At 36.5% G+C, this 26,695-nt stretch overlaps 1 protein-coding gene across 3 annotated transcripts in view; it reads right to left on the bottom strand.

The window, feature by feature from the left end:
- Window positions 1-3,026: 3,026 nt before the first annotated feature.
- Window positions 3,027-26,695, bottom strand: part of LOC130913869 (NMDA receptor synaptonuclear signaling and neuronal migration factor) — a 46,968-nt gene continuing 23,299 nt past the window's right edge. For all 3 annotated transcript variants that reach the window (XM_057832777.1, XM_057832776.1, XM_057832778.1), the window contains 10 exons: window positions 20,913-20,965; window positions 20,261-20,350; window positions 17,640-17,767; window positions 17,403-17,486; window positions 17,283-17,316; window positions 17,021-17,091; window positions 14,897-14,976; window positions 14,383-14,485; window positions 7,095-7,170; window positions 3,027-5,738 (listed from right to left, as the gene is read on the bottom strand). In XM_057832777.1, coding sequence (XP_057688760.1) covers window positions 5,641-5,738; window positions 7,095-7,170; window positions 14,383-14,485; window positions 14,897-14,976; window positions 17,021-17,091; window positions 17,283-17,316; window positions 17,403-17,486; window positions 17,640-17,767; window positions 20,261-20,350; window positions 20,913-20,965 — 817 coding nt within the window. In that variant the 3' untranslated portion in view covers window positions 3,027-5,640. The remainder of the gene's footprint in view (window positions 5,739-7,094; window positions 7,171-14,382; window positions 14,486-14,896; window positions 14,977-17,020; window positions 17,092-17,282; window positions 17,317-17,402; window positions 17,487-17,639; window positions 17,768-20,260; window positions 20,351-20,912; window positions 20,966-26,695) is intronic.

Genomic DNA, 26,695 nt, shown 5'->3' with positions numbered 1-26,695 from the left:
TCCCAAAGTAATTACTTGATTGTTCCACTTGTACAAGAGAAGAATACTAGATAGGCTTATTTTGATGTCCTTCTCCCTTGCCTTCCCCCCAAGGCATGGTTGCACCAGATTAGAATGGTACATAATCATCTTGGCTTGTGGTCTGTTCTCAAATTCTCTCGACTTATTATTTTTTTTCTAGAGAGGTTCCACGACAAAATTTCTTAACTCATTTACACCCTTATATCTCCACAGCTAAAATCAACTATCCTACAGAAAAAGAGGGTTCTTTATCACGCTCTGAGGTTATGTCGATAAAATCAAGTGGAAATCCAACAAATAAACCTGATGTATAATCACTTGTTAATATATAGAGGCTCTTTCCCTGATCCAGAATAAAAAAGATTACTTGATTACACCTCCACAATAAAGACCGAATATGGCCTACTAACATTTTATGCTCTCATGTGGGAGCTGAAAATGAGCAAATAAGAAACACACCGGTCATGCCCACTCCACCCAAATGCATGCAGATTACTTTTCCAGGTGTACTTTATGGACCTCTTTGTCATCTGACCCGACAACTAAGTTTTAATGATTTTTATCTTTCCTATTCCACCTGACTTTGGCTTCTTCCACTAGAATATTTTTGTATTTCACACAACCACTCAAGTGTAAGGGTATCTTTCAAATCATTAATATGTTTCACTTTCATTTTATTATTATTTAAACAAATATGTAAATGATCACAGTATTATGGGGCCACTTAACATTGAGATACTTAGCATAAGGTCAATTGTAAACAATATATTTTTAGAATCCTACTACTTTTTAATGACATACACTGCTGGCCAAAAGTATTGGCACCCCTGCAATTCTGTCAGATAGTGCTCAAGTTCTCCCAGAAAATGATTTCAATTGTCATATTTTTCGGACTATAAGTCGCACCTGAGTATAAGTCACACCAGCCATAAAATGCCCAATGAAGAGGAAAAAAACATATATAAGTCGCACTACGGAGTATAAGTCGCATTTTTGGGGGAAATTTACTTGATAAAATCCAGCACCTAGAACAGATATTTCATCTTGAAAGGCAATTTAAAATACAAATACAATATAGAACATCATGAGGAATAAGTGTACAGTTTGATAATGTTACATGATGCATAAACAACAAAATGATAATGCGGCCGGTATGTTTACGTAACATAGCTATTAAGAGTTATTCAGAAAAATATAGCACAAAGAACATGCTAACAAGTTTAACAAACCATCAGTGTCACTCCAAAATACCAAAATAACATGTGAAGTGATATAATAATGTGTTAATAATTTCACACATAAGTTGCTCCTGAGTATTAGTCGTACCCCCGGCCAAACTATGAAAAAAACTGTGACTTATAGTCCGAAAAATACGGTACAAATGCTTTGGTAGTAATATCTTGATTTTTTTGGCTTGCAATGAAAAAACAAAAGAGAAGGACATTTTTTTTAATTTTTTTTATCATTATCAATTTACACAACACTCCAACAATGGGCCAGACAAAAGTATTGCCACCCTTTGAAAAATCCTGTGATGCTTCTCTAATTTGTGTAATTAACAGCACCTGTTACTTACCTGTGGCACATAACAGGTGGTGGCAATAACTAAATCAAACTTACAGCCAGTTAAAATGAATTAAAGTTGACTCAACCTCTGCCCTGTGTCCTTGTGTGTACCACACTGAACATTGAGAAATGAAAGAAAACCAAAGTGTCATGCCTGGGTGTGGGTTGTCATGTCTTGGTATATTGTTGTCTCTTCCTGCTTTATTTTGAAGGCTCAACCTCCTGTTTCCACCACTCACCCTTCCTGCTGTCTCACCTGTCTCTAATTATGATTACCTATTGTTCCCACCTGTGCCCCATTCCTCATGTGCTTAAATTGTTTGTCACTCCCTAGTCTTATGCCAAATGTCTTCGCCCTTTGATGCCACCAAAGCCAGTCCATAGCCAAAGATATTCTAAGTTGTTAATAGTATTCTGCCCTAGCTCTCTGTTATTTTGTGCCTCATGCATAGCCCTTTGTTGTAATTGTAAACTCCAGTGCATTTTGCCTGGCTCTCGTTTCTCGTTTTTATTATTTTTGTTTCATAGTCCGTTATTTCCTCCTGCTGGAGCGCCCTTAGTTTGTATACTTACAATACTTGCAATATTTACTTAAATTAAATGCTAACTGCCCGTTTTTTGCTTTCAACCAATAATCGAGACTCTTTTACGTTCATATCTATAAAGAATTCCGGAATTTAGGCATTTACTTACAAGAATTTTCAACGCAAAAAGCTCTTTGTTGTGCAAAGGCAGCTGTTACATTAGCTTACAGACTAGCATCACATTGGACATATTTACGTAAAATAAATGCTAACTGCCTGTTTTTTGTTTTTAACCAAGAATCTAGACTGTTTTACGTTCATATCTCCAAAGAATACAAGGATTTAAGTATTTATTCACAAGAATTTTCAACATAAAAAGCTTTTTGTTGTGCTAAGGTGGCCGCTACATTGGCTTACAGACTAGCATCACATTCGGCATATTTACGTAAAATAAAAGCCTGTTTATGTTGTTGTTGTTGCTTTTAACCAAGAATCTAGACTGTTTTACCATCATATCTATAAAGAATTTAGTGAAGTCTATGCCAAATATTTTAAACCCATAAAAAACGTTACATTATGTGATTTATATTTCTAACTTGTATCTATTTTGAGCATCTCCCTGTCTAATGTTTTAATATAGTAGCATCTATTGTGATTATCGTGGCTATTTTTTAATAGTTGAAATCCCTGATGTCTTAAGATTTGGAACCTCTGTAAATGTATGTTTGAGGTAAATGTGCCTCTGACGTACACACCTTTTGGAGTTTTGAACTGCTACCACGCATGAAATCAAGACAGGGAGACCTCTGTTTCATACAAAAGTTCAGTTCATCGAGATGAAGATAATCTTGAGGCATTTTGCTTTTTGTGCATTAGGAACATCACTTGATCAATGACAAGATAATACAGCAAACTTTGTTGAATGTAAGTTTAATTGGCAGTTCAAAACAATTATTTCTCTCACATGGGGTCACCAAAAACACATTGTTCAATGCCTTATTGCTTTGCTATTAGTCCAGATACAATACGTAGACACCTTAATCAAAATAGCAATCTGAATGTAAAATTGAACTACAGATTTTTTGTAATCTTAGTATCAAGAATCAAACAATTCACATACTGTCAGTATTTATTGTATCGACCTACTGTCCCCGTATGTTTGAATAACAAAGGGTTGCTTAACCTACAGGTATTTCAATATAAGTAACATTGATCTCCTACTGCCTTAGTAATATCACAACCAAATTATTTGTTTATTTTAATGTGAACATAATATGATGAAATTGTTCAAAGGTGAGTCTCTAGATTGCTCTATTGAAGTGAAGCCAAATTGATTTATATTTTCACCTACTACAGTGTCCTCAGTGTCTCTTGACATTGAGATCTGCAGTATTGTGCGCACGGTTTATGATACTTTAGTTGGTCTGATACCAAAAAAAGGATAAAAAAAGAAAAGTGTACTCAGATGAGTATCGCAAGAGACCAGTGTAAAACATGAAATATTTTACAACAATCAGATACAATGTTCTTGTGGACATTTTTCAACTCACTGACAACCTGTAATGACATCAAGTACTATAAGTCATAATGAATATTTTTCTGAAAAAGAAAACAAGTGCAGTGGAACAATAACATCTTGTAAGTTTGACCTTCGAGATATGTATCACTTACAAAACGCAACTTGCTGTTCGAAGAATCATTTAAGTGGACAGTGTCAGTGTTTTTGACGAAAATGAACATGCTGTTTTTGAACAGCTGTGGACATTTACACACTTTCCTGAAAAATTGATTTCTTACTACTCAGTACGTTACTAAGACACATTATAGTTTCTATACTCATACATAAATCAAATGAACAATAAAAGATGCAAGGTCACCCACTGTATATGCACGTGTGTACACAAACACAATCAGACATAAAGAAGGTGAATGAAGACAGGACAGTTGCGTATTTTCAGAGCATCTGAGCAAGGACAGATGATGCGACGTACTGTACTGTAAGTCACTCAATATGACACAGCACCAGCAGTTATGCTACACATAAAAGCACTTTTTCTAATAGTACCGTATTGTTCTAAATAAATAAATCGATTATGTTTAATGTAACGATATTTTTCTGAAGTAGTACTTGGTCATTTAACAACTATTTCAGCTGTACACAAGGCTTTGCCGGATAAAACAAATTCACTTGAATATGTACAGTATACAGTAAATAAAACAAGTAAGACCATAATAGGCTGCAAGCCCAAGTGTAACAAGGTGAAGGAAAGCTTAATGAAATTTGTTGGCTTAATAAGCCATCAACTCTCTCCCATGTAAATTGTGTATTATGAATGACACACGACAATACTTATTTGCTTTAGAACCCTTTAAAATTAACCTATTCCCTTAATAGCACAAGATGATGCCTCCCTTTAATAATGGGAATACAAAACACTGAGGTAATTTAACTTTTATGCAGACTTATAATTGCTCACAATAAGTTGTAAATAACAAGGAAGATAGTCTTCATTTTCTCAAATGTAAAAATAATAATAACAATAATACACTGGAAAAAAATTCTACCCTAGAATAGTTAAAAGTATCAGTGTGATGTTCTACTAATATTTCTTGTGAGTTGTGTTGACACACACACATGCTATATAAATGCACACTAAACATACAATAATGACCTGATAGCCAACAGCTCCAGAAAGGCTTGTGCTGTTGCAGCAGGTGAATAATATAAATGTGTAATGCTACACAAGATACAGAGCTACAGCTGTCTAAGGTCCATAAGTATAGCACACACGTTATTACCAACCCTGACAGGAGTCACATCCTGCTGCTGTGTGTGCTGTATAAAGGCCTTCACTCACTATCTGATGTTAAAATATAAACAGTGAATTTATAGCGATTCTTAGTATCAAACACTGGCTTTATCCTGAGTTAATACAACAGTCAGTTCTAAATACTTATACATAGTTCTTCAAGTGTAAAAAGAAAACTGTTAAATAGACATCTAACTTATTAAGAAGACTACATATTAGATTATTTAGAATTCTAGCTGAAAGATGCTGGAATTCTATTCACGATTGCTTCAACAAGCACTTGCTCATATAAAGAAAGAAACGAGCCTCCACCTGAAAAGCCAAAACATATCCAAAGGTGAAAAAATACGGTCACCTGCAGGAGCAAGGAGCTGTGTTTTCTTCTCGACCCACTCGGAGCTAACTTGAGTTAGCGTGTTCTGCCACATTTAGGCTAAAGATGAAAAGTCCTTTGTTCCCAACCCTAGTCTCTGTAATTCTAGTTACACTGAGAGATTAGCAGGAAGGTAACGTGTCTAGAGAAGAGATGGTACACCACTATAGCTGAATCTACTCGGCGACTTTCACTTCAGGAGAAAGCAAGATATCCCAGCTGAGATGGTGCCGCTCCACGACTCTACCTCCGCGCTGGTCCAGGGGCTTTTTCACAGCTTCCCTTATAGCACATAGGCTCAGGTGTGAGATAACTGGCCTACAAGCCAGAAAATGTAACTTCATCCTCACAGCATGTCATCATAGTCCAGCATTTTGGAGTGCTGACGGCTTTTCCACAGACGAAACAAGCGGAAGTTAAAGTACGTCTCAATCATTTCTTTACCTAGAGGAGAAAAGAAAAACAACATTACTGACGCTGGGCTTGCAAATTGAGATGCAAATTTGAACTGATGACAGTAATATCAAGTAATTTTCAAACTATAAGGCGCACCTGACTATAAGCCGCTACCCACCAAATTTAGCATAAAAACAGCATTTGTTCATTGATAAGCCACAAAGGACTATAAACCACAGCTGGATATTTACACCAAAAAATATGAACCAGTAACACTTTATTTGACAGCGGCATCATACGACTGTCATAAGACAAAATCAACCACCATGAAGCTTTGAACCAATTCGTTGCAAAGCTTCATTGCTTCATTTGGCCATCACTGCTCCCTTTGGGGAGACGGTCAACCTCTACTGCTACCTACTGTCAACACTGCTGTTGTCCAACATGCCTCCTAGCATGCTTTGCAGCGCTACAGATGTAAATAGCAATCAAAATTCATGTTCTGTGCTAATTATTTCTTCAGTTACTGTTCCAGTTGTTTCATTCATTGCTAGCCATGGCATTTGGTAACACTTTATTTGACAGTGGTGTCATATGACTGTCATTAGACAATCATAATTATGACATTACAATGTTATGAGCATTTACGAATGCTTATAACAGATGTCATTTAGTGCTATCCGGCAAATTATCTCACTTTTGAATGGATGTAAAAGATCCAAGCTGGACTTAAATGGAGTTAGTGACATACTTTGCAAGATGACAATAACGTAAGCATTCAGTAATGCCCATGATAGTGTCATGTCATAATTATGACGGTCTTAGGACAGTGTTATGAAGCCGCTGTCAAATAAACAGTTACCTATTAACCCCAATAAATCAACATATAAGACGCACTAGACTATAAGCCGCAGGATTCAAAATGAAGGAAAAAGGTAGCGGCTTATAGTCCGAAAATTTACATAACTATAATAAGGTCAATCAATAATTATTTCATTGAACAGACTAGGTACTAGTCCTAAGGGAGAGAGGCTTGAGAAAACACAAATGAGATTATGGCTTTCTATTAGGAAAATAATTAGCATAGCATGAAGAGCTGGGACGAAAATGACAGGTGAGAGATGCGTGCGTAGCGCAGCAGAATTCTCAGTGATGTGAGCTCATCTTCTATGATGTATTTTCTTCATCAGTGAAAAGGTTTGCTGACAGTGACTAATGTGAGTGATTAACATACACAAATCACGATACCAGTGTCCTTTAAATGTGTTTGCTGTGGCATATGAAGCAATTTTTGGAATACAGATAAAATGATGGTTATTCCCAGGGTTGGGAGAAAAAAAATGAACAATCCAGTGAATGAATTTACAGTTAAACGAGTAGTTTTGTCATGTAAAGTGATCTCACCCTGTGCAGACAGTTCTAGTGGTGATTTGAATTCAACCGAGGAGGGTCTCATCAATCTCTTCAAAGTCTGAATCAACTGCAAGAAAATGCATCAAACAGGATTAAGCCATTTTAAATGGAAACAAATATCGACGTACATATGCAATTGTGTATTGTCACTTCCTGGCAATATACAGGTATTTTTTAACAGAGAAGGACAATACAGTTTGAGGGGGGAGCTTCACTTACAGTATCAGAGGGTACGGACTACATTAAAAAGTTTTTGTGTTTAAGTTTGTGGAGTGAAGCTGTGGAATAAACTAGATGAGGGGCTCAAGCAATGTTCAAGCATGACCCAGTTTAGGAAGTGGTACAAGCACATGGCTTTCACAGGGTTATAGGGAAGAGGACGGGGTTCAATTATAGTGGGTTTTCACATATCTGTTATTGGCTGAGTCCCGTTTATTTTTGTTTATCTTGCATCTTATGTATATGGTTATTTAGTTCATTTCTTTGTTAATATGAGGACTAGTTACATTGGGCGGACAGATATAATTGAGGAATAGAAATGGGGGGTAGGTCTTAATAAGCAAATGCTTCATCCTACTCCTTTTTGGAACTAATAAATAAATTCTGATCTTGTTTATTATCATTATTATTATTAAAGTCTTAACTATTGTTGCTGTTATCTCGAGAATATCATTGGTTCTGTCAGATTTTTTTACGTTTGTTTTGTTTGTCTATTTTTTTTATTTTCTCATGTCCAAATAAAACATTCATTCATTCATTCATTCACAAAAATAAAATAAAATAAAAAAAGAAGAGCTTGAAATGCATTTTGAAACATCATTTACCAATTAAAACCCATAGAAATTTAGGGGGAAAAATATGATGATGGATGACTATACAGGTGAGTAACTTCCCTTTCAACAAATAAATTGTCTTAGGCTGCCACAACAGTGTTAAAAAGATGTGAATCTGCCAAGCAGTATTGTTTACATCAAAGATGACGATAACAAAAATATTTCATCAACAAACACTTTTTTCATAATGATGACGAAATGATAACGAGTTAAAAACGTGTTTCGGGAGACGAAAAAATAACGAGATGAATGCCAGTTTTCGTCTAACGAAATGAGACATAGACGAAAATGCGCTATAGTTTCCATAGCGTAGTTAGCCTGCATTGTAGCTGCGTCCGGTTGTGTCACTCGTGTTACGTGCTGCGCCCACCCACCCATTCATCGGTGTCATCTCCAGGCTTGCTTGTTTTGAAACACATGGTAAGATTTGTTTACTTATCTTGGCCAGAGAGAATATGCAATGTTGCTTTAGCCAGTAGGGCTAGGCTAATGCTAACAGTGAGCGTCCTCTTAAACTCTCAGACAACTTTTTTTTACATACAGTTCATGGCGTCCAGGTGGGTGTATTATCACCAAGTTGACATTGTCCTTCAAGATGCTAAAAATATGCGCTAGTCTGTCAATGTTCATTCAAAATAGTTGGAAACCTTTATTTATTTTTGGTGTAATCTTTTTAAATTTTAGAGACCAAAATATTTTTAGTAAACGTCGACTAAACCTAGACGAAATTAGTTTTGAGTTTTCGTCAACATAAACTGGACGAAGACAAACACATTTTGAGATACGAAATATGACTAAGACTAATAAGTATTACCGTCCAAAAGACTGAGACTAAGAAGAATATTAAAACGCCTGCCAAAAACAACACTGCTGCCAAGGGAGAAATACATTAATTTCCCTTGATTTTATTCCACACTGTCACCTTCCTGGAAGATGCAGCTATAAACATAGGAAACATCAAAGTGTCCTTTTGTGAAGGTTAACGCTTCAAGACAGGAATGTATCCCAAAAAGTTTTTGGAAACTTGACATTAGACCACCTTGAATTTCAAAACATTTTCCTCCAAAGCAGATGAGCATATGACACAGCATTTTACGAGATACCAAATTGCATTGTCACTGCTGCCTTCTAGATGCAAAAATGTGATAGTGGGACAAGGTAAAAAATAATGTCTGTACTTGAATATACAGAGGTAGATGGTAACGCATTACATTTACTTCAGTAACATTTTGAGAAAAATGTACTAAGAGTAGATTTACCACGACATACTTTGTATTTTTACTTGAGTAAATGTGTGAAGAAACGCTAACCTTACGCCGCTATTTTGGGCTATCCGCTACTTTATTCTACATATTAGATTTGACTTTATTTTTGCCGGAGATGCCGACAATGACCAGCTACCAGTTTCACCAATGAGATGTCGCAACAATCACATGACTCCATTTTACCAATTAGACGTAAACACAAGCTTCTGGCTGGAAATCCTGTAATTACGCTAGCCTGTTCAATCACACGATGTCTTTAAAGCGCTATAAAAATTAATCTATTTGACAGAGTCAACATTACTTGAAAGGGCGGAATTGAACATCTCTCCCAGTTTTTATTTGATACCAATAGACCGTGGAAATCTGGAGGTATAATCGTTTTAATTTCATGGTAGGAAATGTGTTTTCTCCACAAGAGGGTCATGCTCTTTGGGTGATGCTTCATTTCTGTGTACTTCTCTCATCGAATTCAATGAATTTTGCGTTTTTTTTTTGGGCCTAATATGGTCATGGAATAGGCTGTAATACAGTATAATGATAACAGTTCATATAGATGATGCTGTGCTAAGAAAAAAAAAACCCATTGTTTTAAAAATGTCAGACATTGTTAGCAGTTACTCACAATGTTATTCATTACTTGAGTATTCTTTTCACCGAATACTTTTTTTCACTTGTACTCGAGTACTTTTTATGGATGAATACTATTACTTGAGTAATATTATTTTGAAGTAATGCTACTCTTACTTGAGTAAAAATTTTGGCTACTCTACCCACCACTGGTAATATACATATGATCGTTTCGCAGGCAGGGCCCATATTACATTCAAATGGTACAATAACCAAGAGCCAAAATATTGTGGTGTCATAGCATCACAATTAAAGCTCTAAAATTATTATTATTATTAAGAAAAAAAAAAAAAAAAAACGATATTTGACTTCAGATATTTGATTGTTTTTTCAATTGAAAAAAATATATTTTATCATCATTATTATTATTATCATTATTTTATAAAATAATGCAATAAAAATCTATGTTCCAAAATCCAAATAAGAACAAATGTAACTTCACAATTAAGACATTGACCTCAATTCATGGTAATAGACTAAACTATTACTACCAAAGTATTTGAACTTGGGGGGATAGCAGTGAAAATTTCAGTGATATTTGGAAAAAAAATTGGAACCTTCAAGCAAATACAAGCATGCCTAATAGATGCATTGTGCAATGACGTCATAATGATATTGACGGGTCAGATTCGACGCCACGCCTTTAAGTAGGGGGCAATCCCACAATCCGCTTCAGTTATTCGCAGTCTGTCTCAGCGATACATGCAGCGGTCCAACACCGGATTTATGTTGAAAGAGTACGAAAGCTGTACCGCATACAAACAGGAAGGAATGTCTCAGGGGTGGTTAGTTCGAGGAATCAAAGTAATTATATTATATTTTTCATACCATGCATGCAATTTGAAATGTTGTGAAAAAAATCAATGGGAGAAATTAGCCGCTGCGGCAATGGCATTATACTTCGCAATATTTACGTAAACTAAATGCTACCTGCACGGTCTTTTTGCTTTTAACCAAGAATCAAGACTCTTTTACGTCCATATCTATAAAGAATTTAGGCATTTAAGCATTTATTCACAAGAATTTTCACCTGAAAAGCTCTGTTTACATATGGCAGCCGCCACATTGACTGACAGACTAGCATCGTACTTCGACTTATTTAGGTTAAACATAAATGCTACCTGCACATTTTTTTTCTTTTAACCAAGAATCAAGACTTGTTTTACGTCCTTATTTATGAAGAATTCAGGGATTTAAGCATTTATTCACAAGAATTTTCACCGGAAAAGCTCTATTTACATATGGCAGCCGCCACATTGACTGACAGACTAGGATCGTACTTCGACATATTTACGTAAAATAAATGCTAACTGCATGTTTTGTTTTGCTTGTAACCAAGAATCAAGAGTGTTTTACATCCATATCTATAAAGAATTCAGGGATTTAAGCATTTATTCACAAGAATTTTCAATGAAAAAAGTTCTATTGTCTGTGATTCCACTCGGTCAGCTTTGAGGGCCACGCCAACAATGCAGGCCCCCTATTAATCGGCCCCGCGCCTCGTGTCCCGTCAGTGTCATTGTGAAGTCTACGCATTGTGGTTAGGTGTAATAACACGCCCCAAAAAATAGTTCAACCTAAATATCCGGATAATTCCATGAGGAGGAATTGCAGAAACCTTGGACCTCTTGCGTAAAATTAACCCACTGACAGCAAGCAACCAATAGTGCACGTTTTAATGATTATGACAGTCTCTGAAAATATTCAGGTTTCTACTTTCCCAGCATAGCCAAGAAACAGTGTGCGAGCAAGCTCCTTTTCTCGTTCATTAATTCTCTCATTGTGAATGCATGGAGAAATTCATTGGAAATGTTTTCTGAAAACAATTACATTTTAATTTTGCCAATGAAAAGCTGTTGTTTTAGGGATGAGTCATTATTAACATATTTCTTTAAAATTGATTGATGATAATTAATGTCATTTTCATTTTCCAGAGCAAAAAATATGTAAATTGAGTTTGTTAGTGAAAATGGCCCACCGTTTCTTGAACCCCCCTTTTGCTGTTCCAGTAAAGTGTTTTTTTTTAATCTGCAGACCATATATTATGCATATCATGCATATATCATGCGACATGCTGCAAAATCCTTGAGTGCTTGATATCAAGTTTTAATTCCTTTTTTAAAATTTAGATTGGTTTGTACACATAGAGTAAAGCTTTACACACTCTCATACTATGCAAATTCTTGCACAGCATCTGTAAGAGAAGAAGATGAAACAACATTTGATTGTGTGGGAACGTGCATATGTGGTATGTGTGAGTCGCCTGCATATTGCAAGTGTTCATTTGACTCTGTGGGGGTGGATGGGCTATAGCACAGGTTCTGAAGGAGGTAGGAGTCTGTAAGTAAATGTGTGAGCACGTAATTGCAACAAGGGTCAGTTAGTCCATATATTAAGTGAGTGGGCGTCAATGAGCGTCAGTGGGGGTCTATTTTCCTGTCATGCCATAGTGTAGTGTATATTTGTGTGAGAGAGAGTCTTCCTTTTTTCATTGTCCTTCCCTGCATGTGTTGGGCGGCAACCTGACAGCAGGATATAGGCAGTTACCAGGCAGCCAAGGTGTTAAAAAGGTCATCATTTACATCAGTGCGAACACTTCCTCACTTAAGCGCAAGAACACTTTTTGATCAAGAGCATGCCAGTGGAAAGATTCTCCATTAAAATTTGAAGCAAGACAAAACGACATAATTTCATTTTTTGCTGTGTAATTGTGGAGAAAAACATCAATAAAAGACAATATTTCCAAGACGAAGACAAAATTGCTCTTAGACATTTTTAAATGTCAAATTAAAAATGCGGGTAATTCAGATAGTATGCCATTATGCGTGAGTGAAGTAAGTTAAAACCACCATTTTCTAGGCTATAGTGACGATGTTGTCACTTAAATAGTTGCTTACAACGTGATGTAAAGAAAAGGAGAATGTTGTGTATTTTTTACAACTTATTTTGCTCTATGTTGCAGTAGTTTGGCAGTAACAGAGAGTATGCCTATTTTATTTTTGCTTCTTCATAACTGGGTTCGAGTCTATCAACGTTTACTTGCTGTGCCCTAAACGTGGCTTTAAACATTGTAATCTATCGTGAAGAGTGTGTAAACATCAGAATAGTTGTCATTAATATGTAGTATAACAGTCCAAAAGTATGATGAACAATTCCACCCCACATTGATTTCTTTGTCACTTTGTTCTATCTAGGGTGCCAACGTCCAGAAAAAAAAACAATAAAGGACATCTCATTGGTAGAGCCGGCGGGCCGATAACCTTTTATTTATTTTTGTGGTGTGAAGTGTGTTTTTTTTTATTTTTTTTGTTATAATTATAATATTATAATAATTTTACTCAAAACTGAACTAATTAGGTACATATTTGAGTGATATAACGTGACGAAAAACAATAATTATCAGCAATGTATTTTTAATACAAAAATTACTAGAATAAAATTAACATCTGTCATGCTAAATTTAAAACTGTATAATTTCACCCTTAAGGTCCTAAGCCTTTTTTGTGTGTTTTTGTGCTTTTTTTTTAATTAAACTTTTTTTTATTAAATACTTTTCAAAACGTGTACACATTAACTCTGATTTAAACGTTTTTCCTCCTTTTTTGCCCCCCCCCTTTACATTATTATTATTTTTTTTTTAACAGTTTAGATGGTGCGTCCCCTCTTCCCATCCCTGAAGGACAGTTGATAGGAGCGTGGGTGGCCCGGGGAACCACCCTGGATCCTGGGGGGGGGGTGAAGATGGCTCCTTTGCTGAGCTTTGAAAAAGGCTGCGGTGCACCATCCCCCCGACACCCCCTTGTCCTCACTCCCTCCCAGGGCTGTCTTGGTGGGGGCTGTGGCCCTGGGTTTGCGCTCGTCTGCGTGGCTTTTGCGTGTTTGGTGGGGCTTGCGTGTGGCTGGAAGTGATTGGGCGCATTCGGGTGGGAGGTCCCAGTGCCTGGATTGACAATGGGGCGATGTAGGGTCAGTTGCCGACGGGCTTACGCTCACAAGGGATTCACACGATTACTGGATTCTAGATCACAGAGCTGATTTGTGTATACTCTACCCCTCCCAATCACTTAGTTTAGAGACTCCCCCGTCTCCTCCCCTTCTTTCCCTGGTCAACAGGCCCCCCACATGGTGTCAACCGGAAATACATCTAGCTTACGATAGGGACCAACATGTTAATAGTTAGTGTAGGTGTTCAACGTATTTCTTGTTGTTGTTTGTGTTTCTTTTTGACTGACTACATTTGCCCCAAAATGGCAGCGCTGTCATTTACACTAGGTTTTGTCTGTTCCTTTAAACCAATCCAATGGTTTATTATTTTATCAAGAGAGAAAGCTAAAGCCAAAGGCCCGCCAACTGATATTCTTCACACTGCTGTTCACATCATACGGCAGCATTGAGCATGTGTGTATTTGTTCTCACAGTTATACTGACTAAGCATGCTCTGCATGCACACATAATGGGTTATTTTAGGTGTTTGTGCTTTTATTGATATTAAAAGGTTGCACGTACAAGTTCTATTTCCATGAGTTTTAAAGACACAATACCAAGACTGATTACCTTTTCTCCATTTGCACTCCCAAGCACATAACAGCCCATGATGTGGATAAGATTAGGCTCAGGGTTGAGCTTACTCATTAGTCTGCCCAACTGCCGCCAGAACCTGAGTAGAGAAGAGAGGTTATGAAATCAAGAACAATGGGGTTGGGAGCAGAAGAGGAAATTATGAAAGAGAGCTTGAAAGAAGGCTTGGGGAAAAAATATGGAGCTACAATGACAGGTAACGCGTCAATAACAAGGAAACTGCATATACAATTAAAACATACTGATTAATAAATGTATGCTGCTTTGACCCCAAACAAACAACAGGAAATTAGTTGGGTATTTTAAAACTATTCTTTTAGATTGTAAATTATTTCAATGATCAAATGCACTACTAAAGTCTAGTATTTTTTAAATATGCAAGAGGCTCATAATGGGGGGATGTGATAGGACATAAATTTGGCTGTATACCTTCAAATTCATATTTTTATCTAGGAATACTGTAAACATAACAAAAAAAAAAAAAACCTACTGGATCATATCTTCTTCCTTTTCCACTTTGGCGAAAGTGGCCACTTTATTCTTCAATAGATACAAATGACCTGGTCCTCCCTGCGGAGAGATAACTTCCAAGCTTATGACACAAATACAGTTTATCATCACTTTTTATGCAACCAAAAGGTAGAATGGAACAAATTATTTGTTTTGGCACTAGTCACAACTTTGGACTTTGTAAACATACAAGTAGACAACAGAACTGATTTTAAAAGAGGATTTTTTTGGCCAACTCACAGGGCTATTAGATGCAAAGTATTAGTACCCTTTCAGTGCCAAAAATGTAATTTTTTTAACTATAAAATTTTAATTTTGAGTTTGAAGTAATAATGTTTCACTCACAAAACAATACATTGAACTTGCCACAATACGTTTAGTCAGTGAGCTGCTAAATTATTAGTTAGTTGCTTTCATATGCCCATTATTGCTTTAATAACATAAGCATACAGTGGTATGAAAAAATATCTGAACCTTTTGGAATTTCTCACATTTCTGCATAAAATCACCATAAAATGTGATCTGATATGCATCAAAATCCCACAGATGTAAAAACATTGTCTGCTTTAACTAAAACCACCCAAACATTTACAGGTTTTCATTTTTTAATGGGGATAACAGGCTAATATTGACAGAAGGGGGAAAAATAAGAAAGTGGACCCTATGCCTAAGGAGACTTAAAGAGCAATTGAAACCAATTTTTACCAAAGAATTAAAGTCAGGTGTGTGGCCAATCACTGATGAGCGGTTTAAAGCTGCCCTGCCCACTATTAAACACACACCTCGTAAGAATTATTTTGATGAGAAGCACTGTCTTATATGCATCATGGCTCGGTCAAAAGAGATGCCTGAAGACCTGCAATCAAGGATTGTTGATTTGTATAAAGAAACGATACAAAACCATCTCTAAAAGTCTGGATGTTCATCAATCGACAGTCAGAGAAGTTGTCTGCAAATGGAAAGAGTTTGCCACTGTTGCTTGTGTTCCAAGGAGTGGCCGTCCACCAAAGATGATGCCAACAGTTCAGCGCAGAATACTCAGAGAGGTAAAAAAAAGAACCCTAGAGTGTCTGCTAAAGACTTACAGAAATCATTGGCACAGTCCAATATCAACTATAAGTAAAACTATAGCCAAGAATGGTGTTCACAGGAGGACTCCACGGAGGAAGCCACTGCTTTCTAAAAAAAAAAAAAAAAAAAAAAAACATTTTTGCTCGTTTAATGTTTGCAAAAAGGGGCTTGGACACTCCACAGAAGTTTTGGCAAAATATTTTGTGGACTGATCAAGCCAAAGTTGAATTGTTTGGTGGTAACACACAAATGGAACAGCTCACCAACATCAACACCTCATTCCCACCGTAAATCGTGGTGGAGGGAGCATCATTATATGGGGCTGCTTTACTGCCTCAGGGCCTGGACAACTTGCAATAATTAATGGTAGAATGATTCAAAAGTTTATCAGGATGTTTTACAGGAAAACCTGAGACCGTCTGTCAGACATTTAAAGCTAAAAAGAGGATGGATGCTGTAACAAGTCAATGATCCAAAACACAGAAGTAAACTTGAGAATGGCTTCAGGAGAACAAAATACACGTTCTGGAGTGGCCAAGTCAAAGTCCGGATTTGAACCCCATTGAGATCCAGTGGCACGACCTAAAATCAGCGATTCATGCCAGACATCCCAGGAATCTGAACTACAGAAGTTTTGTAGAGAAGAATGGGCCAAGATTATTCCTGATTGATGTGCCAGACTGATCTGCAGCTACAGGAAGCATCTGGTTGAAGTTATTTCTGCCAAAGGGGGTCCACAAAATATTACATGTGATGGTTCACTTACTTATTTTTCCTCCTTCTGTCATTGTTTGCATACTATCTTCATTCAAATATGAAAACCTATAAATGTTTGGGTGGTTTTAGTTAAAGCAGACACTGTTTTTTCATCTGTATGATTTTGACAAAGATCAGATCACATTTGATGGTTATTTTATGCAGAAATGTGAGAAATTCCATAAGGTTCAGATACTTTTTCATACCACTGTATGTTATATGACTTTTTACAACCCTATAATACAGAATATATACACAATATAGATAATATACTCACCTGGCAGAAAATAAGCATGTTCCAAATCTTGCAGCCTTTTCTGTAGGCGGACAGCTTCTTCTTGATCTCCTCTGAGTGTCAAAGTGTGAAGGAGAGAGAGACCACCAAGAGAGAGAGGTGTCATTTTTCGCCACTCAAATGATGAAACACATACGTAGTCTGTCCCTTGACAGTATCACGTCAAACAATGAATCATCATTGCGTCTCAAAAACTAGAAATATGCCACCCTATCCTCTTCAACTTTGTACCTCTCATACTCACCAAGGATGTCATCAAATGTAGCATGTTCATGATCCTGGTAAAAAGGGGAGAAGTACACCATGTTTTAACACAATAAGCAGAGCATTACAAAGATTATTTTTTTAAATGTCTTCTACTCACATAAAGAATCGGAATGATTGAAGGGTCATCTCTACGAATGATGTTAGGAACATATTCTGCTTTTGGGACCTTGGAAGATATAAGCTGTGGGAGGCAAATAAACATGCAGAGACCAAGAGAAAGTGAAAGATCAATTCCCCTGACTGCATTATATGAAGAAAAATGTCATATTTTACACTAAGAGCCATATTTATTAAATAACTCTAGGATTAATGAAAAGTGAATTAGGATCCTTACAATGATTTTAGGTGGGATGAAGTCATCTCCTTCGCAGGCTACTCTCTCCAGCTCTCTTTCATCTCCCCAATCAGCATCCTCATCCAACCCTTCATTGAGGGTACCTGACGAGGTCTGGAGATCGCCACCTGGCTCACAGGCACAAACAAAAACATGCACGAACAAAGGTTGAGATGAAAGGATAAAACAGACAGGATTAAAGAGTTTGTGCATCATTTAACAGTGCATCTACACTTGAAATTTCATTTGGGAAGAATGGAGGGTTAACAAAAACCTCTTTAATAACTTAAGACAGATGAAAACATCTTCAATAAAATAAATTACCCAGATGGAATAAATATTGAAAAACATTCTACATTCACACAAGCAGTGAATGCCAATTACAAAAAGAGCTTATATTAGGGGTGTAACAATCATGAAATGACATTTTTCAATATCAATTGCACGAAGTTTGATGGTAGTAAGGAAGTTAAGAAGCAAAAACATTTTTTCTTTTGTATTGTCTTTCTCGATAAGATTTAATAGTTTCTGTGCAATATCAAATCATGAGACCTAGATATCTTTACATATGTATCTACGGTATGTGTACTCTATGTAATGTGGAAGAGCTGCAAGAATTCTAGTTTATTTTACTCCCTCTATGCAACCTCTCACTGTCCAATGAAAAGCCTTTAAGTCTTAATACAGTATTCATGCTCTCATTTTTATCGAACTAAAACACATGCTACATTTTTAAAATGTTTTTTTTAGATGTAAAGAAAAAAAAAACAACTGTCAAGAGTTAAGTGGTTTTGGAGAGCAATGCTATGCATTTCAAATAAACTTCATATAATCATCTCAATCAATAATCATGTACAGCACACAAGTTATTTTATATATGAAGGCAACATATACATTGTACAATGATACCTCGTTTTTCGCGGGCAATGGGGACCAGAACCCGCTGCGATAAGTGAAAAACGGCGAAGTAGCGCACCCCCCTCAAAAAAAAAAAAAAAAAAAAAAATTTGTGTGTTGAAATTATTTATTCATATTTAGCATTGGAAAGGGGATACATATAAGACACGTTTTTTTCACATTTTCCCCAATCTAAAAAAAAAACAAACAAACAACTTTTATATATATTTTAATTAATGGTTTTTGAGCACTTCAAATGTACCGTATTTTTCGGACTATAAGTCGCACCTGAGTATAAGTCGCACCAGCCATAAAATGCCCAATTAAGAGGAAAAAAACATTTATAAGTCGCACTGGAGTATAAGTCGCATTTTTGGGGGACATATACCTGATAAAATCCAGCACATAGAACAGATATTTCATTTTTAAAGGCAATTTAAAATAAAAACACAATATAGAACAATATGCTGAATAAGCGTACAGTATGATAATGTTACATGATGCATGAACAACAGAATGCGAATGTGCCCAGTATGTTCACGTAACATAGCTATTAAGAGTTATTCAGATAACTATAGCATAAAGAACATGCTAACAAGTTTAACATCAGTTTTTTTTAACCATCAGTGTCACTCCAAAACACCAAAATAACCTGTGAAATGATATAAAAATAATTTCACACATAAGTCGCTCCTGAGTATAAGTAGCACCCCCAGCCAAACTATGAAAAAAACTGCGAATTATAGTCCAAAAAATGGTAATGATTATAATATGTTTATAACATATATATATTTTATTACATATATAATTATAATATATAGTATATATTAAGGTTATAACATGTTACTGTCCCACGGAATTAATTTTAAACAAGAATAAAGTAATAGATAAATGCTTGGCTTTATTAAATACTTCATAGAGTGAGTCCACTCAAATCCGCTCAAGCTGCCCACAATGAGTTGCCACAGCAACTGTTTAACAAGTTAGATGATGATTGACCAATGCGGCGCTTTTGAGGTTCGTGTCTTTGGCAAAATCAAACCAAAACATCTGTCAATCATCGTTAACATTAATAAGCAACTCCAGTGCACTGCCTGACGAACAAAGAGCAGGGGGAGGGAGAGAGAGTGAGACTACGTGATCGGCTCGGGACAGCTCATCTGTATCATTTTTTATTTTAATTGAAAAAAAAAATCGCGATGGACTGAGGGCGCGACGTTTGAGGCGCGAAGTAGCGAGGGATCACTGTATCTGAATGCAGCATATGCTATAGCCTCTGCCCCTCCCTCCTGAGACTTGGGCCATCTTGGGCAGGTGTGCAGCTTTTTTTTTTTTTTTTTTGATTGCAGGTTGGAGGTCAGGCGAGTGGAGTGGCCACAGTTTGCTCAATGAACTTGATCAGCTTCGTCGCCTCACACCAGCTCGACTACCCCAATCGAAAAGCTCCACTATCTGGTTTTGATGCAAAATAATTCTTTTGTTCATCTATACATCATGCTTGAGTCTGTGCAGGGATTCTCAGAATTCTACAAAACCTACCAGCATATACATAAAGCAGCCTTGCCCATACTTTTAAGGAGTAGCTGTATTTGTTGAAGCACATTTTCACTGTTCTTGTGAAATATTCAAATATATTCTTCTCGTGTTAGCTTGCAGCATACAGTAGAATAACTGTTGTTTTTGTCTGCCCATGGGAGTGAGTGATGGAGAGGGTGCTGACTCACTGTCTCTGGAGTCATGCAGCGAGTCAGGCTTGACAGGGGTGGGGTCACTCCATGAACGGTTAAAACTCTTGGCTCTGCGATCAGCATAGGCTGACAATTTCAAGAGAAAGACAGTTATTCACATATCCTTTAACATTCATGCAGTAGGAGCTCAGATCCTCAGTCTAAGAAAGTGTCACACTTATGGGTGATAAGTCTTCAGTGTTTTACGCTAACATTGCATGGTAATTCAATTTGTTGCGTATTGATTAAAGACTGACTTTTATGGAATATGACATTTGTAAGTTAATGCAAAGCACGTCACAGGTCAAGCTATAGTGCTGCTAAGATACCATGGAGTGGTCATACTGTAGCTGTGTTTATACTGTAAATGCAATAGCATAGACTGTTTGGGGGAAGAGAGGAACCCATTGCTTCTCAAAGAAAGCATTACTGTAATAATAGGCATATATTTTTTATTCTATCATTTTAAGGGACATGTAAATTATTTGTGAATATTCGTTATTCTCTGTTAGGCTTGGTCCCTCGAGCCTACGATTAACAGGTTTCAATTTGTGTGGTCGTGTACGTTATTCATAATACATGTCCAATTAAATGGTTAATTCCTGATGAACTAATAGTCAAACATAAAGACAGACACAGATTTACTTACTCTGGACCTTGATCTTTCGGCTGCCAACCATCCTAAGGTGTTTGCGAAAGTTTCTGTCATGGTTGCGAACAGAAAACAAGGAAACGGTGTATGTTAGGAACATCCAGCATAAACAAAGGTACAGATGTACTGTAAACACTTTTGAAAAGATGAAGCCACAGGTAATGAGCAGACATTATGCAGAAGCTGCTTGCTGATGGGTCCACAAAAAAATGATTGATTTACAAGGAGCCTTTTACCCCTTTAAATGATGAGTGTTAATCAATGAGGTTCCATCAAAAATGTCAAATCACCTCACTCACCCAATAAAAATAACTTCTTGTAGTCGTCCCTTTCCACATGGTTGTGTGCTTTGCGGGGTGTGTACCTACATAGTCAAGTCCCTAATTGCAATGTCTGTGATCTGATTTTATTCCCTTCAAAGACAATATTTCAAATATGTTTGGAAAAAAGACAAAAACTACTGAGGAATGGACTAGAGGGCTGGCGGAAAGAGGTTTCCAAAAGGAACAAGGTACAGCCTGAAAGTGCTTTATTATTCATCATGACTTGCCTGAAAGGGATTGTTCAGCGCTTTGGAAGTTCAACTTAAACCACACAGTCCAATCTTGTTCTACTTTTTCTCTATACGCTGGATTTATTACTACCAAAATAAATGGGAGGGAAATTTATAATTGAATGTGCAAATTTTGTAGCCTAAAATCCCCAATCAGTCATTTAAAAAAAAATGTTCTTGCATACCAATACCAAATTAAAAAACAACCCAGAAACATACGACAGTCACTAAACCAAACATCGGTAACAGTACCAATGATTTTCAGGGCTCTAAAACAGGGGTTACCAAACTTTTTCCTGTGAGGGCCACATAACTTTTTCCTTCTCTGATGAGGGTCAGTTTGTAACAGAAAAAGTGTGACGATTGCAGGAGTAATGTAAAAATCTAAAATGTAAAAAAAAAAAATGTAAAAATGTATTGTTTTTCAGAAAGCCACAATCAAATAACCCTTTCTGGATTCGTCACAGAACAAAAGTAAAAAAAACAAAAAAACAAATAATAATAATATAATATAATATAATATAATATAATATAATATAATATAATATAATATAATATAATATAATATAATATAACCAAATAACCCTCTCTGGGTTTTTCACAGAAAAAGCCAGGAAATAAATACCACAAGTAAAAAAAAAAAAAAAATTAAAAAATGTTCAGGGGGCCGGACAAAATGTGGAGGTGGGTCATATCCGGCCCGTGGGCCGTAGTTTGGGGACCCCTGCTTTAAAAGATGAAGAAAATTCAAAAGAATCATGGCAAACAAACTTGTTTACTGATGCTGTTGGTCAAAAGAGGTGATGACATGCGTCACTGATTGTTACCACATTATCACTCAGTTGTACACCTTTGGTCAAATGTTTTGAGACACTTTCTATTCCCATTGAATGGTGAAGAGTCTCAAAACTTTTGACCACGGATTTAAGTTTTAGTATTTGTTAATTCTTAGAACGACGGGCCCTTAGACTAAATAGTCAAAGACATGTAAGTGCTGATTGCAGTAGTCATGACTTCTCAGCCTAAAATAGCAGGATGACTCAGAGGAGAGGAGGAGCTGTCAGTCAGCAAACTGTTTTTACAGAGTGACAACATCTTTTAAAATCATTCCACACCCACACCACAAGTCTAGAGTCAAACTTATGCCAACGCGTGTGCGAAGTATTTGCCCAAACCTCGCTGTGACCTTTGAAAAAGAGAAAAAAAAGAAAACTTGTATATTCACATATTCATAATTTGTAAAGCTGACTGAGAGGCACCTTTCTTTTAAAAGCACGCTATTTTGCAGTATGAACACGTACTCGCACGCACGCACACCCACACAGACACATATCAGTCGCTAAAAGACACTTTTTTAAGTCTCGTTTGAATAAGTTGAAAGGCAACTCCTTGACAAATACACACACACCCCAATAGACAGTTCTTAAAACAGACAGCAACAACCAGGACACTATGTCCCTTTAAAACACCAAATTACCACCTTAGCTCATCTTGTCAAGAAGGAATAGCCGTATATGCTTTGGACAGTTAGGTCCAAGCATTTGACCTGGTCAGTGCCCTGATCTCAACATAGTGTTGTTTTTTTTTTTTGCCGATAAGACAAAAACAAAGGCAGACGCAAACACAATCAAGCAGATGCTAATAAAGGCTGTGAAATGCATCTCAAATCAATCAAAAGTTTAAACATAGGGTTATATTTAAAACTGTCAGTTCTCCAAATATTTCGGAGTCTTGACGAATAGAATTCAAATATTTTCTATTATCGTGGTATATGAAATCGTCTTATCACTGTTAACTTTAGGCAAAAAGCAATGGATGGAGTGCCAATTAATCACAGGGCAATTGTGAAGAGAATATAGAGTTTAAATCAGACTATGGGCAGAAGGCAGGGTACATTAATGAACTGGTTGCCAGCCTATTGCAGCGTGCAAAGAAACCTGTTTTTAAGTCCCATTTGAAATTATGCACAATTTTTAGCGTTTAGTTAACCTGCCATGTATATTTTTGGGATGTGGGGGCACAAAAAGAAACAGGAGTACACAGAGAAACATGCAAAAAAAAAACTCCAAACAAGAAGGCTGGAGCCCAGTTTTGGACGCTTGAGCTCAGAACTGTGAGGCATTGTTTGAACCAGGATTCCAACGTGCTGCTGCTAGTTCATTTAAGACTCTTCAATTTTGGTCAATACTTTATTTTAAAGGGGCACTAAAGTTTTCTTTTTGTATTTTGTTTTTTTTTATACATTATTTTTCATAACTTTGGATGACATTTTACTAGGTTTGCAAAATAATTTGCATTGAGAGTGCCCAAAATGTCATTTTTTTAAGCGACTCTAGTCGGGCCTTTTGGGCATAGGCGGAGTTTGACTTTGAGGGGGGGGGGGCAAAACTTGTTGATGACCCCAAAATACAGTATCAGCAATAAAATTTATTTACCAGAAGAAGACATATACATATGGTGGAAAACACAGACAAGACTGAAAAAACAGTTTCTGCTCTTGCATCCATCTTTAAAATAAACGGCTGTATTTTAAGCCAAAAGAACTGTTGTGTTTGATAGAACAATATGTTTATATGCTGCCATAGCAGATTCATGGAGCACCAAGGCTCCGAACTATTTTTAATTTGTCCGTTTTACCGTGAAAACCCCCGTTTACAGACGTCGCGCGACTGCTTTTGTTTCAACCTAGCCATAAAAAGAAGGTAAGTAATTATCTTTATTATTCGAAATGTCTGTCATTTTTAGCTTAGATACATTAATTGATGTCTAATATTTTGTTTAAAAAAAAAAAAACTTTAAAAAATTATTCACTCGCATATTTTAAACTTTTAAACAAAATACGTCACAATAAAAAATTTGGTGTCTGTAAAAAAGTCACGGATATGTACCTCATAACTATCGCTTAATTGTATTGGTTTTGTTACTGTTGCATTTTCCCCAATGTTAGATGACAAATAATCGACCCAAACGAACAAACAAACAAAAAAGAAAAATAACATTTAAAAGGGTAATTATATGAAAAAGAAAATCTCAACCACTCCTTGTTGTCTGCGATTTCTGCATCGCGACCCTTGTTATATCACCATGTTTCACTCATAAAATAAAAAAAAATCCGGCTGTGGCCATTCACAGTTGTGTCTTGACACTCGGTGATACATGCTACATGGAGTTTTTGGATCGAAACAAGGTAAGTACGTGATAATATCTCGTTAAAATCATGGCGTCTTTAGTTCTGCTCTCGAGTGCTCTCGCCTCCAGTTAGGATTTTGCTGTTAATTTTTTTTTTTAAAATGCCCTCCTGTTCAAAAATTTTGTTCCCTCAGAAAATTGAGATTTTAAGCTTTCCAATGATGCATCACACATGCATTTCGGACCAGAAAGTTGGCTAAATGGAGGGTCTCAGAGAGGAACTTCAAGTCACCTGAGAGTTTTCCACCATATACACACACACATATTAACACTGTGTTCTATCCACGGTTCAAGCTCCGTTGTTGTTGAAGCTTTTGAACGCTTAGGTTTAAAGAAATTCTAAATATCCATCTTGCCTTCTCAGGTGTAGTTTTGGCTTAGCAAAGCAAAGGACCGTCTCTAAAGTAATAGTCACATGATCTGTTCGAAAAATAATCGTGACACATGTTGAAATACTTTGAAGGATTCTTGCTTTGATTTTTTGCTTGATTGTTTACAACTTTTATAGACAATATTTTATTGGGTAGGTCTTTATTTTAAAGCGGAAGTCCAGAATTTTTTTACATTAGGCTTAATCTTCGAGTAAGCACGGGTTTAATCAGATGCTAGCTTAGCAACTACGGAGCCCTGAAACTAACAAATAACTAACAAATTGCACGGAATTTGTTGAAATCAACTCCACAGACTAATTAAACCCCCGCTAACTCAAAGATTAAGCCCTATGTCAAAAATCCAGAACTTACCCTTTCAATTCATTTATAGGAAAGTCAATTACATCATACCTGTCAAGTTGCACGGTTTCGGCGTAATTTGTACAAGTGAGCACTGATTTTTAAATGTGTACGCCGTACGTTCAAAATTTGTACGTTTTTCGTGCATTATGTTTTTTGTTCTCCGTTCGGATTTTGTCACTGTTTCGGCAACGAGACAATGTGCGTTACGGTGCGTTATTACGTTGGTTGAATGACGCGAGAAAAGTCAGAGACACTCAGAGAGAAGAGTGTTGTGACGCTGTAGCAAATGCGATGCTAGGCTAGGTGGCTCCAATATTTCCTGACTGTAGCTGACAGCCTACAATCTACACCTAGATATCAAATGCTTATAGAACTACATGCGAAATGACAGACGGCGGCGTTAATAAACAGCCGCCATTTTGAAGCAGTGGACTTCTCAGAAAGGCTCTGTTGTAGTGAACCTTCCTAGCAAACATAAGTAACTTTTTATCTAAAATACTCCTAAATCGGCAAAATTTTGACTTGAATCTATCTTTAAATGATGAAACAGTTTTAAAACTTTAACATGTCGAAAGTAGACAGAAGGGAACTAATGCAAAAACGGTAGCAATTCTAACAACTTTAACAGTTGATTCACAACATTAAACGATTTCCAAACATAGCAAAGGTCACTATGTTTTTTTTGTGTTTTTTTTTTTTTTTTAATGAAAAAAACAAAAGGTAACACCAGTTACTTTGCCAAGTAATTAATTACTCTTACCTTCAAGTAACTGAGTTACTAACTCAGTTACTTTTTGGGAGAAGTAATTTGTAACTAATTAATTACTTTTTAAAAGTAAGTTTAACAACACTTGTCATAAGTCAAAATTGAACTGCGAGCTGAAGTGCCATAAAGTGCAGCCATCAAGACATAGAAATTGCCAAAAGTGCTACATACAATTATAAGAAAAGTCACTGTTAAATTTTAGTAATCATGATGTAGCTGAAGATATTGATTGTTCTTTGATTGCACCAGGTTATATGTTACAATATTACCAATAAGTTCATATTATTTTAAAAATTGAGTTTTAATTTTGTTTCAAATTGCACGCTATATACAACGTTGTAAGGGCATATGTCACTATTTGTAAGATTGCCAACGGACTGTGGTTGACAGGTATGCTACATGCAACGACATTTTTCGGCCATCGGGGGGAGGGCACTGTCCCCCCCCTTAATCTCTGCCTATGCTTTTGGGGGTCTTCTACAGATGTGTGGTTTCTCATTCATATGTAGCTGACTGGATCTAATTTGAATACTCTTTG

Source organism: Corythoichthys intestinalis, chromosome 3 (assembly GCF_030265065.1).
Source record: "Corythoichthys intestinalis isolate RoL2023-P3 chromosome 3, ASM3026506v1, whole genome shotgun sequence".
Taxonomy (NCBI): Eukaryota; Metazoa; Chordata; class Actinopteri; order Syngnathiformes; family Syngnathidae; genus Corythoichthys; species Corythoichthys intestinalis.
The sequence above is the reverse complement of the archived record's forward strand: the minus strand, read 5'-3'. Positions and strand labels throughout refer to the sequence as shown.